The following is a 16910-nucleotide window of genomic DNA, read 5'->3' as shown; positions in this document are numbered from 1 at the left end:
CCATAAATCCGTGATAAATTTTCATTTAGTCATGTCACCATTATACAAACTATGGATACTATTAGGTTTAGCGCCTGTGGAAGACGATGATACGACAACCATCTGCTGCAAGAAAAGTTGTAGTGGTATATGGAAGAGTATAATACATCCTTCTGCATTCTGGCTGCTCGCTACTGTGCTGGCATCTGTGTTATATTGGAGTCAAATGATGAAATTACCCGCTACTTTACGTACCTTACCATTAATTGTTTACTGTATCTTACTAATCATATCAGATGGAAAGCTAGTGTTGATTTTTGTTACATGCACTATAACTAGACTAGCACATGTACGATCCTTCATTAAAGAGCTCAAGTTTGTAGATGACCACGTTCCTGTGAAGCTACCAATTTATGGTAAAGTTACTGTTGGTCTTGCGATCGTCATTAACGTTGTGCTAATGAGTGGAGTTATATTTAGTTTAAGATCAGCCCCTGCAGGAATGTTTACATTATTACATATTGTTTTCCGATGGTTTATAGACTCAATTGTAACCCATCAGTTCGTACTGATGGCCCTGGAGCTGTGGGTGAGATTGAGGAGTCTTAATACATGCCTTTTGGAGATGGTGCTCCGTTCCGACCTTCGGGTCTTGCTAGTAGCGCCGCAGGAGGCTATAACGACAGGAAGGTTGAGCCATCTGTTGGAGGCGTTCGTGGCGTTAGGGCGCGCAGCCGAGGTCCTGGAGGAACACTTTGGGTTACTAGTAGCCACTGACATCGCACAGTGTGTGATCGGCGCCACCTGTAGTGCGTACGAGTTACTTATCGTCATTTCGGGATTATCCTCTACGAAGATACTAATATACAATAAATCAGTAAGTACGTCGGTGCTGTGGCTCGCCTACCACTGCCTCAAGCTGGCTGCCATAGCGTTGTCCTGTGCCGCATTCGAGAACGCGGCGAGGCGTACCGGCGTGATCCTGCGGAGGTCACCAGTGCTGCGCTCTTCGTTCGCTGGCGAAGTGGAAGCCTTCCTGCGTGTGACGTCGCAGGACTCGCTTCTGCGCTTCACAGCTGCAGGATTCATCGAAGTCGACCGACGTCTGCTGGTTTCAGCACTTGCTGTTGTCATAACATACCTTGTTATTATTGGTCAGTCTGCAGTTAACTAAATAAGATTTACAATTTAGCCGACTGGCTGTATTATTCTTACCACTGAATCCAACTTTTGTCTTATTTATTTCAGAACGGTTATCAGAAGGAGTATTCTCGATTCCTATTTGAATGTATTTGGTTGTGATTTTGTGAGTTTTAAATCACCAGAAATGAAGAGTAATCTGGTTTCCAGTCTGTTTGTATTTAGTTGCGATGAAACGCTCTGTCTTTACACTGAGTCATTGGTCATTTTTCGAGTAACAATGTGTGATGTGCCTCCAACTATGTACTTCATAAACATAATAATCAAGCAAAGTGATGCCCTGGTTAAGAGAGTAGAGTTAAGGAAGAGCAGTGTTTTGTTTATTCAGTCAGACAAACTGGTGTAGTTGTTCTGCAGTTTTCTTCAGTGTACTAGAACGAGGGCTGTGATGTACACACCTACTTTCTTGGGACAGCATGACCCATCCTGAGATTCTTATGACCTCATCGGCCACAGGAAATCAAACCTTAATGGTTTGTATTCTTTAGAAGTCTCCTGCGAATTATTTAATCAGTACATGGTTTTCCATCGGCCAGGAGCACTAACAAATTACTCCCACAGAAAACATTTCTTAACATGTACATACTGAAGATAGCTTCATGAAGAACATCAGAACTCACCTTCATACTACTGTACTGAGTAACTAACTCTAACCCTGGAATGTTGTTGAGACACGTTCTTTATTGAAACACAGCAGTTTCCATCGAGCTCAATCCTCCAACAGATCCTATAGTTAGATAGTTCACCAAGAAAAAGCTGATACCATCTGAAGTGTCAAAAAGTGGGGTCTGTGTGGTTTTTGACGCAGAAGGTGTTCTTTATTTGACATTTTGTGTTTTGAGTACAAAACGAAAATTGTTATTAGTGTATATTTAGCCAGATGGGGAACTGGAATGAAAATACCAGGAAGTCAAAATTTGCAGCAATGGCAGTAGTAACATCAAGAACTATGCAGCATCTAGTTTGAATCAGTGTTAAAATTTTTGGTGTAGCCCTTGTTTCCCTTTCAGTCAAATGACTGGCCACATTGTTCTTACTGTATGTCGCAGCAGTTCAGTCACATGTATTTCTATTATTGCATTTATGATAACTGCTTTTGGATGGTGGCTGGCACACTTCTCTTTGCTGCACTATAACACGAGTTCTGCAGTTTTCGTTGAGGGTATGGTATTAGCCATCTGAATTCTTTTGGTTTTTTGTTTTATTTGTGTGCAAGACTTAATCCATAACTCAATGTTGGCACCACCATTATACTGCAGAACTAATAAAATTGCATCACATTTCTGTTCCAAAAGATTGTATTTGTTGTGTAAAATATGGTATTTTTAAACTTTTGTGCTAATGACATTACTGGCTGTACTAGTGATTTAACAAAATGACAATTGAAATACATTTATGGTACACTTGACATAATTTATTATCTATCAGAGAAGTTTTTCAATTATAAACCTTTCCTAATTTAATATTTCTGTTCACTATCTTTTAGTTTGTTCTATTACTTACGTAAAATCACTTGATAATCTACACAGATCATCACATTTAGCATTATATCACTGATGTTAACATATTATTATATATTTCTTAATCATTAACTTATAAAGTTATTGTAAGACCAACGTAATAACTTATACCTTTCATCACCATTCATTGCTGAAATGCTTGTGTGTGTTAAATTATTATAATCTAGTTATGTTTCAGAAGATTTAATAAAAATAATTTTGTTATCATGCAGAGAATTTAATTAATGTAAACTCTGAAAGATAAAACTAATAAATTTTATTCAATTTTGAGAAACTACTCATATCCCCTAATACTCTGTTTAGGTTTGTACTAAAATAATAACTCAGTTTTTAATTTTAATGTTTCTATTTTCTTAAAATAATTATTCTCTCAGAAGTTGGCTGTTCCAATACCATTTACACTTTTTAAACTCTTTGTTACTTTTAAGAAGATTGACTACCACCCCTTTTCTCCTACTCTCTTTATTTGCAAATTTTCTCTTTATAACCTTTGAAACAATAATCAGCTGATAGACACCTGTTTAAATGATAATAGGCATATTTGTCACAAGTTACATTTTTAAAATGGCCATTTTATTTTAATTTGTACTGAAATAAATTGTTCTATTTTAGATGCCAGACGAATACGAAACTCTTCCTATTGATATTCTTATTGTAAGAGTTTTGCAAGGAAAAAGGCATGATTTTATATATTCAGATTTAGTGCCAATAAGAAACCAGACCTACGAAATGTTTCATTTATGTCATTATATTATGTTCCTATTACAAGTTATTCCTTTCATGTTTTATCGATAGATTAGGTAAAATTTTTCATGTTGTGCTACCTATACCTATCCTGAAAATATCCAACAATGCGGAGTTTGGTTCAGATAGTTTGGTATTTGTTTTTTAGGATTAAAAAACAACAAATAATAACTTCCCCTGGTAATCACAGAAACGTCAACAGCTTATAACGAACCAGTGCTGGTGCATAGGGGATGCCTGTAAAGAAAAATTAAATCTGAAATACGGAGAAACCAGGCTCTGCCAGCTGTGGGGATGTGAGCCACATTGATTGTTAGACATAAGAAGAACAGCTGTCTTTAGTGTAGCTAAAATATGTCGGTGAGTAAGGGGCAACTCTGCTTTAGCACAAACAACAGTCTGTTCCCCGTACAAAAGAATTTATTACGTGAATTACCATATACATTTGGATTCAGGATGCAGACATGGTAATCTTAGGAAAATTCTATACAAGCTACAGAGATCGTATAGAAAAACAAACACAAGAAAAATAATGATTAAGGTCACTAGAAACTTAATACCGAAAGTCTGCTAAAAGTACTTCAAATGACTTTGCTATAAAAACCAAAACTGTATACTGCAACAGTATAAACTAAACTACTGTGGCTGGGCAATAATTACTTTCTGCCAGATCACCCCCAAAATTTTAACCTGGTGTACTCCACTAGGGAGAAATCCAGAACAAATTTGACTGATACAGATTTTCGTGAATCAACAAAGTGTTCAAGAAAAATATGTCTGTCAGCGTCACTTCAGATCATTAAGTGCTTCATGCAACGCATGACACCTCCAGAGAGTGAATGGGCCCAATTTATACCTATACAGTCGCCAACTTTCCCCCCCCCCCCCTGTACTGCAGCCTCGCTTGTTTCCATGATGGTATCTGCCCATGGGCCCATGGGCGTGCTTGTTACTGTCCATCGTCGCATATATACATACATACATCAATCCTTGTTCCATAGATCATGAATACAACATCTTCTAGTAATGTCGAACGTGTCACTTTAATGTAAGTTTTCCTTACACAAAATAATTAATTATTTGTTTACAGTTACTACATCATATCTAAGAATTCATCTATTGAGTAGAAGAAGTTGTGATTCAGAAATTCTTTTAATTTGCTTTTAAATGTTGGTTGGTTATCTGTAAGTCCTTTAATACTACTTGGCAAATGACCAAAGATTTTTGTGGCAGCAGAATTAACTCTTTTCTGTGCCAAAGTGAGATTTAATCCAGAATAGTAAATATCATTCTTTCTTCTAGTGTTGTAGCTATGCACTTCGCTGTTATTTTTGATTTGGGATTGGTTATTAATGACAAATTTCATAAGTGAATATATGTATGGCGAAGGTACTGTGAATATCCTGAGTTCCTTAAATAAATGTCTGCAAGGTAATCTTGGGTGGGCTCCAGCTATTATTCTGATTACACAGTTTTGTGCAATGAATACTTTCTCTCTTACTGACGAATTGCCCCAGAATATGGCGCCATATGAAAGCAGTGAATGAAAATAGGCATAGTAGGCTAATTTACTGATATATTTACCACCAAAATTTGTAATAAGCCTAATAGCATAAGTAGCTGGGCCTAAACGTTTCAGCAGATCATCGATGTGTTTCTTCCTGTTCAATTTCTAATCACTGCACACACCCAGAAATTTTGAATATTCTACCTTAGCAACAGACTTCCGTTCATAGTCTATATTTATCAATGGTGTTATGCCATTTACTGTACAGAATTGTATAAACTGTTTTCTCAAAATTTAGTGAGAGTGCATTTGCAGAGAACCACTTAATAATTTTCTGAAAGACATTATTTGCAATTTGCACAGCTGATTCTTGCTTCTTGGGTGTAATTACTATACTTGTATCATCAGCAAAAAGAACTAATTTTGCATCTTCATGAATATAGAGTGGCAAGTCATTAATACATATTAAGAACAATAAGGGACCCAAGAGTGAACCCTGTGAGATACCATTCTTGATACCTCCCCAGTTAGAGGACTCTGCTGGTTTTTGTAGACTATCTGTACTGTTAATATCAACCGGCCGGACGAAGTGGCCGTGTGGTTAAAGGCGCTGCAGTCTGGAACTGCAAGACCGCTACGGTCGCAGGTTCGAATCCTGCCTCGGGCATGGATGTTTGTGATGTCCTTAGGTTAGTTAGGTTTAACTAGTTCTAAGTTCTAGGGGACTAATGACCTCAGCAGTTGAGTCCCATAGTGCTCAGAGCCATTTAATATCAGCCTTCTGCATTCTTACAGTGAAGTATGAATTAAACCATTTGTGCACTGTCACACTCACACCACAATACTTAAGCTTACATAGAAGAATTTCATGATTCACACAATCAAAAGCCTTTGAGAGAATACAAATATCCCAATGAGCGATGTCTGGTTATTCATTGCATTTAATATTTGATCAGTGAAAGCATATATAGCATTTTCTGTTGAAAAGCCTTCCTGAAAATCGAATTGATATTTTGTTAGTACTTTATTTTTACAAATACTTGATCATACTCTTGAATACACTACTTTTTCAAGAATTTTGGATAAAGCTGTCAGAAATGAGATTGGGCAGTAGTTGTTAGCATCAGATCTATCCCCTTTTTTATGCAGTGGTTTAACAATCGCATATTCCAGTCTATCTGGAAAAATTCCCTGTTTCAGTGAGCTACTACATATGTGGCTGAGAATCCTACTTATCTGTTGGGAACAAGCTTTTAGTACTCTGTTGGAAATGCCATCAATTCCGTGTGAGCTTTTACTTTTGAGTGAATTTATTATTTTCCTAATTTCAGTAAGACAGGTGTTGAATTTCAGTTTTATCAAATTTCGCAAGTACTGCCTCTTCCATATAGTGCCTTGCATTTTCTAATGAATAGCTGGAACCTATTTTCTCTACAACACTTAAAAAATGATTATTAAAAATGTTTTCTACTTCTGACTTCTTGTTAACAAAGTTTTCATTGTGTTTGATAGAAATATAGTCTTCCTGTGGTCTTGGCTGCCCTGTTCCCCTTTTTACAATATTCCAAATTGTTTTGATTTTATTATCAGATGTGCTAATCTCAGACATAATGCACATACTTCTACACTTTTTAATAACTTTTCTTAATACAGTGCAGTAGCTTTTATTATGTTTCATTGTTTCGGGTTCATTAGTCCTCCTATAACACCCCCCTGCTTCCCGGGATTTGCGAAATTACAAGTTGACAATGACCTTGAATTATGAATTTTGACCGGCGTCGGGATAAGGCATCCGAATCCGAAGTAAATAATGATTATTCCATGGGAAACAGGAGACGTTATAACTTGATCGTTATTGAATGAGTAATTTCATTCAATAACGATCGGTAAATGAAATAATGGAAATAATTTGGAAATAAAATTTACCAGTGGAAATTATGCCGAAAGAAATGATTAAGTTGCAAAAGCAATTAAAAAATCGGTCGCCAGCTCAACTGATGAGCGACAGTACTGCTAAGTACTTGAATAATTGTGTCAAAAATAAAGTTTACCTGTTTGTAGCTCAGCAGGTGGAATGGGAACTTTTACGTAAGTGCTGTGTCAGGCTCAGTAGTCATATAAAACAATGTCATAACAATGTAACTACACTTATTTTGTTCATAATTTGGCAGATAAGTGCAATGCTGACAACACAGATAATTATCTATCGAGATTTTGAATAATGGACTGTCATTCTGTCTTTAAAATTGGGTACTTTGCACAGTTTAATCTTCTGATAATGAAATATATTGCCAATAATTGATTAACTATGTTTTGACTGATAATAATTCATTAGTTGGGGGATTGTTAGGTGGAATAAGCTTTATAGTTTCATGAAATATCCTTGAATTAACTTCAGCTGAATATGCATTGAAATAAATCTTAGTAATCAAATTTATTACTTCAGTCTATTATTAAGTTACTACGGTTGGCGTAATCTTATTAAGTGCAACAATTAACTACGATAACCAGTCTCAAATTTACTCTTCACCATCTATGCAAATAATTTGATAATTAACATGTTTTCTCTTGATAACTGCGTGACACACTCGGTTCAATAAGGCAAGGATCGGAAGGAACCTACTTGGTGTTATTGTCGGGTGGAATGTAACTGCAACACTTCTATTATAAAGTGCTTGTTATTAATTGTTCAACTTCAGAGAATAGCACAGTCACTGGCAAGGCTTCTACAATTTTATCCTACGAAAACTACGTAGATCTTACTTTCCTCGTTGTCGGTGGATCGACGGAAGTCCACGGCAGCGACACAATGTGGCATCGGGCTTTTACTGTTGCGACTTGGGCCCACAGTGCGCTTCACATTTAAGTCCTCGTTTCTTCAGCACTATGCCCATTAATCCATAATAACTTGCCCGGCCATGCTTCCAGATATGCCGACCATTACTTTCCCGTCGTACTTAGATCCACACACTAGCCGTTAGATGTAACACAGCTAGGACTAGCAGCACTCGACTGTACTTCTTACTCCAAGCACGGCGTTACTGCTACTACTACCCGCTGGCGCGCTCCCGCGCCCAGAGGCGCGACAAAACAATCTCTCTGACTTAAGCGTTAATTAAATATGCCCTGACTTGCCAATGTTAAATATTACATAATTTAAGCATGGTATTTACAATACATATTTACACTGGACAATACATCGTATACAAACAGTTTCATATGTTAAGTAAGCGAAAAAATTCGTAGCAAGGACTGAGTTGTAACGTCACACTCCTAGCTATAAGATACATTTCCCTCTTCTGTTTACAAGATATTTTTATACCTTTAGTAAGCCATGGCTTTTTACATGGTTTCTTCACTGTTTTCTTAGGGAAACTGTTTTCAAATATACTCACAAAGGAATCATGAAATAGGATAAATTTTAAATTAGCATCACGTTCCGTGTACACCTCATCCCAGTCTAACTGTTGCAAGCTTTCCCTAACATTTTGAAGTGTTAATTCGTTAATGGAACACACTATTTTGGAGGACTGTTTCGCATTACTGTATGGAGCTATATCATATACTATAACCAGCTGTGCCTCGTGATCAGACAGACCATTCTTAACAGGAAAAGTTTTTATTTGATTGAATTTATCTTGGTCTCTGAAAACGTTATCCATCAGTGTGCTGTTTTCCAATACCACCTGAGTAGGAAAATCAGTAACTGATGTCAAATTGAAAGAACCAAGTAATACTTCAAGGTCAAGCTTTCTATCTGACTCTTTCAGCAAATCTACGTTGAAATCCCCACAAATAATAATTTGCTTTCCTTTTTCTGACAGGTAGCACAACAAAGAACCCAAATTTTCCAAAAATAGTTGAAAATTTCCCAATGCGGACCTATACACAGCTACAACTATAAAGTGCCTTTATTTAGTTTAAGCTCACATGCACATGCTCCTATGTGATGCTCTACGCAAAATTTTTTAGTTTCCAAATTTTTCACACTGTCACTGATTTTAACATATATGGAAACTCCTCCTCTTTCCATAGTGTGTCTGCTTACATGTGCTGAAAGCTTATATCCACCTACATTTACCATTTCCATACCTGTCGATGTATGATGTTCAGACAGCATAGTACATCTATTCCACCTTCAGTTTCTAAATCTTCTATTCAAACTTTGCTTCTTAATCCCCTGATATTCTGATGCAGTATATTAACATAATTTTTTACTGTGATTTTATGCGAATCTTGTGACATACTAACATTATTTTTCACTGTACTGTTATGAGAATATTGTGATATTTTCACATCACTAGTACCTGCCTGTCTGAACTTTTCATTGAGCTTAATTTCAATCAATGTAGGATCATTGGATACTGATCTTAGCTTACTCGAGCAATGAGAATCCCCAAGACAAACTCCTGGGTATGCTCGATTCTTCCTGACCAACCGGCGTTAGAGATTTCCCCCATGAGGCCAAGTTCTCAGCATGGGAAGGACACGCACTGTCCATGGTAGTATGCCTTGTTTCTACTGTTTACAGAAGGCCCAAGATGCTATATTTTATGCTTTCCTCTTTCAAAACTCCATTGCCCACTAACTTGCCTCTCTGCTGCAAGGGTCGCTCTGCTGTAGCTCGCTGAGTGTATTTCCTTGTTGTACTTCTGAGTTGTTAATCGACAAACCTCTATCACTTCAGTTTCTCTTTGCTACCAAAATATCACGTATATGTTACTAAGGTAGGAATTGTTAATATAGTGTACATATAAGACACATATGTCCTTATTACACTTTGTACTATGTAAATTACCTAAACACATTCAATTTATGGCTTGCGACACATCAAACAAATTAGCCTAACGAGTAGAATCGACCTAACGAAGAAATTAACATGTTACATGGTAAAAATTATGCAGCAACCTTATGTTTCCTTCCCCTTCTGAGTTAATTTTGTGCTGGGGTCAGTCAATGTTTGAGGCATTCACTAACACCATACAAAATTACATAGAAGTTCTCAATATAAAAATTCGATTCTCAGAAGGAATATCACCCGTATTTCTAGCTACCTTAAAAGGAATTCGATTCTCACAAGAAATATCACCCGTATTTCTAGCTACCTTGAAAGGAGACTTAATGTAATCTCATAACACAAAATTTTTTAACTCTCATTTAATTTTCGCTCAGGTGCTATTTTGAAATATTCTTTTTATTGAGTTTGTATGAAGACTTATTTATCACTAAATTAGCAATTCAAATCACTTTTACTTCTGTGCCAGTGGAAAATATTATATTAAATCATCTTTCAAATTTACTATTTAAATCACTGTCAAGAATTTAATACCATTAATAAATCCTTCTTACCACTTGTGTTAATTAAGTGTGATGATGGTAGTGAGTGAAGGTAAGTAAGCTTTCTCTCAGCTCATTACCTTAAAGGTCCTCTATGAGGTCTATCCTAATTACTACTATACAGGGTGGTCCATTGATCGTGAGCATGCCAAATATCTCACGAATTAAGCGGCAAACGAAAAAACTACAAAGAACGAAACTTGTCTAGCTTGAAGTGGGAAACCAGATGGCGCTATGGTTGGCCTGCTAGTTGGCGCTGCCATAGGTCAAACGGATATCAAGTGCGTTTTTTAAAATAGGAACCCCCATTTTTTATTACATATTCGTGTAGTATGTAAAGAAATATGAATGATTTAGTTGGACCACTTTTTTCGCTCTGTGATAGATGGCGCTGTAATAGTCACAAACATATGGCTCACAATTTTAGACGAACAGTTGGTAACAAGTAGGTTTTTTTAATTAACATACAAAACGTAGGTACGTTTGAACATTTTATTTCGGTTGTTCCAATGTGATACATGTACCTTTGTGAACTTATCATTTCTGACAACGCATACTGTTACAGCGTGATTACCTGTAAATAGCACATTAATGCAATAAATGCTCAAAATAATGTCCTCCAACCTCAATGCATTTGGCAATACGTGTAACGACATTCCTCTCAAAAGCGAGTAGTTCGCCTTCCGTAATGTTCGCACATGCACTGATAATGCGCTGACGCATGTTGTCAGGCGTTGTCGGTGGATCACGATAGCAAATCTCCTTCAACTTTCCCCACAGAAAGAAATCCGGGGACGTCAGGTCCGGTAAACGTGCGGGCCATGGTGTGGTGCTTCGACGACCAGTCCATCTGTCGTGAAATATGCTATTCAATACCGCTTCAACGCGAGCTATGTGCCGGACATCCATCATGTTGGAAGTACATCACCGTTCTGTCATGCAATGAAACATCTTGTACTAACATCGGTAGAATATTACGTAGGAAATCAGCATACATTGCACCATTTAGGTAGCCATCGATAAAATGGGGGCCAATTACCCTTCCTCCCATAATGCCACCCGATACATTAACCCACCAAGGTCGCTGATTTTCCACCTGTCGCAGTCATCGTGGATTTTCCGTTGCCCAATAGTGCATATTATGCCAGTTTACGTTACCGCTGTTGGTGAATGACGCTTCGTCGTTAAATAGAACGTGTGCAACAAATCTGTCATCGTCCCGTAATTTCTCTTGTGCTCAGTGGCAGGACTGTACACGACGTTCAAAGTCGTCGCCATGCAATTGCTGGTGCATAGAAATATGGTAAGGGTGCAATCGATGTTGATGTAGCAGTCTCAACACCGACGTTTTTGAGATTCCCGATTCTCGCGCAATTTGTCTGCTACTGATGTGCGGATTAGCAGCGACAGCAGCTAAAACACCTACTTGGGCATCATCATTTGTGGCAGGTCGTGGTTGACGTTTCACATGTGGCTGAACACTTCCTGTTTCCTTAAATAACGTAACTATCCGGCGAACGGTCCGGACACTTGGATGATGTCGTCCAGGATACCGAGCAGCATACATAGCAAACGCCCGTTGGGCATTTTGATCACAATAGCCATACATAAACACGATATCGACCTTTTCCACAATTGGTAAACGGTCAATTTTAACACGAGTAATGTATCACGAAGCAAATACCGTCTGCACTGGCGGAATGTTACGTGATACCACGTACTTATACGTTTGTGACTATTACAGCGCCATCTATCACAAAGCGTAAAAAGTGGTCCAACTAAAACATTCATATTTCTTTACGTACTACACGAATATGTAATAAAAAATGGGGGTTCCTATTTAAAAAGAAACGGACATGATTTTCGTTTGACCTATGGCAGTGCCATCTAGCGGCCCAACCATAGTGCCATCTGGTTTTCCCCTTCAAGCTAGACAAGTTTCGTTCTTTGTAGTTTTCTTGTTTGATGCTTATTTCGTGAGATATTTGGCCCGGTCACTATCAATGGACAACCCTGTAGAATCTATCCTCCAATCAATGCAACATATACATCTCCTCGTTAAACAATTTTACACTTCTTTAAACAATTAAAATATTCAGTTGTCGCATTAATGTGATACTCTTGTTAAGGAATATCAAATATTTGCGAAACTCATTACGCCAATTATTAATACATATAAACCCACAAAATATGGGATCACATGAATTCAACTTATGTAGTTTAGAAATATTGTCAACGACAATAAAAAACGTCACAGTGTTTCTGTAGGAATTCAACGATAGCTCTTTTCATGATACACTATGACACAACGTTCTCAAATATTTCTTAGCCGTTTCTTCATCAATGCGCCACTGTAGTCTTCAGAACATGGTAGGTGATGACGTGTGGATGAACGATTCAGCGATGGTGATGGCTTAGAGTGAGAACCATGAGAGTATGATGTTTGGTCTCCTTATACAGTCCCATGACTGATACGGTTTAGAAGTAGACTAGGTTAGCAGAGCATTGGTGTGCTTTGTACATCACTCATACATGTATGGTAGTGTCAACTCATAGTAGCTGTAATAATTCCATATTGGCATTACTTGTATCAGACCCTGCTGTATTAACTTCCAAGATGTTAATGTGCTGTCAGCGTTGATGTAAGACCCAACTGAATTGTTCCAGGGCTGTCTAGTGATCTTGGTTTCATACTAATGATTAAAATGTAGGGTTAGGATATGGGTAGGTAAACTCCTGATGATTCTAGCCCATCTTCTCTCTTCCCCCTTCTTCTAAATCATCTCTTCTACATTTTCTGATTCTTCCCTTCTTCTTATCTGTTACTTCTTTCTTCTTTGGCTGGGATATGGAAAATGGAATTTGTGTGTTTAGTTTGATAGGATATAGTTTATATGATTTGAAGGTATGTAATTTGGCGATTACAGGATTTGTTTTAGCACATTCACCCCAAGCACATTTTCCAGTATTTTGTTTCACATTTCTCCTAGATGGTACTGACACCGAATTCCATGCTTCTTCCTGATAGGTTTATTTCATATAAGCGCTCTCCCGTCGTACAATTCGCCACTGACGTCCAGTTTTCTTAATAGCTTTATGGCCCCAGGCTGACTCGCTGAACAGGTAAATGCCGCAAAACGGATCCTCTAAAATTTCTTTTGCCGATCCAGCATCTACCTGTCGCCTTGTTCCTTCTCTGCAGTTGAATACCTCTGGTATCTGCTCTGTGCCATTCCTCATATTCTCCGCTACAGTAACAACAAGAGCAATACTTACGAACTCCTTTCCTCTCATTCTTCCTACCTCTCTCTATCGCCATATGTGAGGCCATCTCATATTCTGTTAGAAGTTAAAGTTAGCCCTGGATCGTCATCGAATAGTGACATTGTGTTGTGGTGATCATCGTCTGCTCGTGTTTACAAAAATACATATTAATCCCACTTCTACATATCGCCCCTAAAACTTTACAATAGGCGTAAAACTTTAAACGACCTTTTTTCCAATAAAAAGACTCAATGTTAAGTTATAAATATCGCTTCTTTGTACATCGTATCCAAGTTTCCTCAACTTTTAGGAAGAGTACGAGTGTGGAATAATGGTGATGTACGTTGTGGAAGGTTATTCATAACATGCAGTTAGTTCCTCATCTCTCTTTCTTTTCTGCTTCGCTTTTGATTCTAACGCAAAAGGTTAATACATCATGCTTCGTAATGTAACTGGTTTACTGATGCAGATTTGTCTCTTTGATATCGTTGCGGTTCTCAGTCGGCGCTCTTTTTTTCCTGATCAATTCTGAAACAAAACTCATTGAAAAAAGATGTTTCCTTAAAATTTAGATTTTTATACTCCTAAAGAGATATTTCAAAATTATAATTCAAATTATTCGAACACCTTTGTTTGCTTTATAGTACCTCTGATAACTCATCCTTGCCTCTTTACCTATCTCATTATCATCTTTCCAAATTATGTCTGTGTCCATATATAGACAATTATTCCATTTATGAAGATCCTTAATTATGAGTACTACTGTGGCGTCAGTTATCTCTGACCTGAAAATGAAACATCTGTTAATGTCATATGAAAAATTAAAACATCATTAATGTACTCCTCTTCAGTAAAATTCTTTACTGAGAGCTCGGAATACTACATTTTCAATCTTCATAAGCTTTCAAATGACTTACATGGTGCGTACCCAGTAATTTCCGTCTTTGGGTTAATTGGTTACACGACATTTGTGTGGACAACTCTATGATTCGCACTAGATCCTTACATGCTTCACAGAATTTGTGACGTTGTTGTCGTTGTTTATTGGACAACTATTGTGTTTTCACAAGGTCCTTCTTTCCTATAGTAACTATCCGCTTAGTGGCAGTTTTGTCCACCATCTTCTCCCTCTTTATGGTCCCACAGTGAATGTTGTTTAGCGCCATCGCTACTATATTCCAATGTTGATCTCTTGGAACTGGGAAAAATTTTATCTCCTCCCTTATCCCACCTGGGGCGATTTATTCTTTAGCACAGTAACTGGAGGAAGTAAATTGTTCACCACTTTAAATTCATCTAAATATGTGTACCATATGTTATGCCTTTTACTACAATACAAACGACACAGTGTCCCCAACTCCTTCATTGTGCATTCTTCCAGAGGTGCACTCAGTTTATATAAATGCCAAAGTCTATGTTCATGAAGTGCTGCATGCCAAAGTTTGGATCTATATCGTGGTCCATTATCTGACAGTATCTTGTCAACTATGTCAACTTGCTTCAAGAAATATTGCTTGAGAGCCTTACTAACACTGAATGCTTTCGCCATTTTCAGAGGGGTACAGTGACACACAACTTAATTCTATTACCACAAAAACTATCATATGTCCCTTCTTTGTTCACAGCAAAGGGCCCATCAAATCTGTTTTGTGAATGCCTTAATTTGTCTGGAATTATGGAAAACATGGGTGGCTTGGATTGAATTATCATGTGCTTAGCAGGCTGACGATCTTTACACTTGGCTACAACTTTTCTAGTTTGCCTCTCCAAATTCGGAAAGTAACACGACTGTTTCAACTTTAAAAATCACTTTTCATACCAAAGTGACCATTACTAAGATACCTATACCAAATGTATTTGTTAGTCGGCTCTTGTGGAATACACACAACCCATGAAGTGGTATCTACATTACGTCAATGAAACAAGACCTCTTCCCTCAAAAGGTAATGTTGTCTAATTGACAAGAGTTTTTATTCTTCCATTTGTGCTTGATCCCCAAAATCTCAGAACCTTTGTTTTGTTCCTTTGCTATTTCTTAAAATGCTGTGGTGATATAATTTAAATGGTACATTTTTCACATAACAAATCCTGAACTAATCCTTCTCATTACTTCTCCCCATGTTACTAGAAACACCTAATGTGGATCTTGGGAGGACATCTATCAAAAAGTTTACTGGCCCTGGGACAAAGGTTATCGAGAGGTCATAATTATTCTTATAGTATTGGTATACAACGTGCAATTGTACCATGTGTGAATTTAGCAGTTAACAAGAACTCCAAGGCCTTATGATCTGTAAACACCCTTGTTTTCCTACCAAATAGAAAGTAACAACATCTTCGTAATCGTCATACTACAGCTAACGCCTTTAATGGAGTAAATTATTTCACTCTTCATCAGGAACCAACTTGCCAGTGCAATAATTTTATTAGTAATTTGTCCCTTCTGTTCACATTGTTGAAACAACATTATTCCCAGTTCCTTTTTTGCTCTATCTTTTGCCATACAGAAAGCCTGTGTCAGATCTCGGTGTGTTAATGCGGGTGCTTAAACAATACTACTTTTAATATTTGGAATTCTTCATCTGCTTGCTGATGTCATGCACATGATGTATTTTTGCCTGCAAGAGCATGTAAGCGTGATGTCGCTAAGGTGTCAATCCATATTAATCTTTTACAGTAGTTGACAAGTCCCAAGAACCCATGCACTGGTTTTCTATTATATAACGATTCAAAATCCCTAATGCAGTTTCTCTGGATTTGGCTCTATCCTGTTTTCCAAAATAATGTGTCCCAAAAACTCCACTTGTTTTGTTCCAAATATGGATTTTAGAATATTCATTGTAATGCAACAGCCCTCTAGAGCTTGGAGGAGTTTACCTAAGACCTCATTATACGGTTCCCAAGACAGCTCAGTGAGTAATATGTCATCCACATAGCATGTCAGCCTCTACTGTTACTCTTTGTTTGAGACAGTGCCTAAACCCCTTATAAAAGCTGCAGATGATACATTGAGAGCAAATGGTGACCTTTTCTATTAATAGCATTGTCTGAATGCTATAAATACCATGTGCTTCCAGCATTTTGATGCTAGCTCAATTAGCCAAAAGCTGTACCTCATATCCAGGGCGGAAAAAATCTTTGCACCATGAAATTTTTGTATAAACTCTTATAATATCTCTGGCCATTCTGCCTGTATAGCTATTACTGTGTTTATTTGCCTAGAATCTAACATCGTTTTTGTCTACAGTTTGAACAGGACTATTATATGGCGATGATACTGGCTCTATGAATCTATCTTCAATTACTTTGTGTAGCTCAAGGATCACATGTCGCCTAATACTGAGTGGTATGGCGTAGGG

At 37.5% G+C, this 16910-nt stretch overlaps 1 protein-coding gene across 1 annotated transcript; it reads left to right on the top strand.

Moving 5' to 3' along the window:
- The first annotated feature begins 550 nt into the window (after positions 1-550).
- Positions 551-1153, top strand: LOC126456001 (gustatory and pheromone receptor 32a-like). The gene has a single exon (XM_050091756.1). It carries the CDS (start codon positions 551-553, stop codon positions 1151-1153), a length of 603 nt encoding a protein of 200 aa, XP_049947713.1.
- Positions 1154-16910: the final 15757 nt, after the last annotated feature.

This window comes from Schistocerca serialis, chromosome 2 (genome assembly GCF_023864345.2).
Source record: "Schistocerca serialis cubense isolate TAMUIC-IGC-003099 chromosome 2, iqSchSeri2.2, whole genome shotgun sequence".
NCBI classification, from domain to species: domain Eukaryota; kingdom Metazoa; phylum Arthropoda; class Insecta; order Orthoptera; family Acrididae; genus Schistocerca; species Schistocerca serialis.
The sequence above is the reverse complement of the archived record's forward strand: the minus strand, read 5'-3'. Positions and strand labels throughout refer to the sequence as shown.

Excerpts from the sequence above, each read along its gene's own strand:
- LOC126456001 (XM_050091756.1), top strand. The coding sequence starts at position 551 with ATGGCCCTGGAGCTGTGGGTGAGATTGAGGAGTCTTAATACATGCCTT.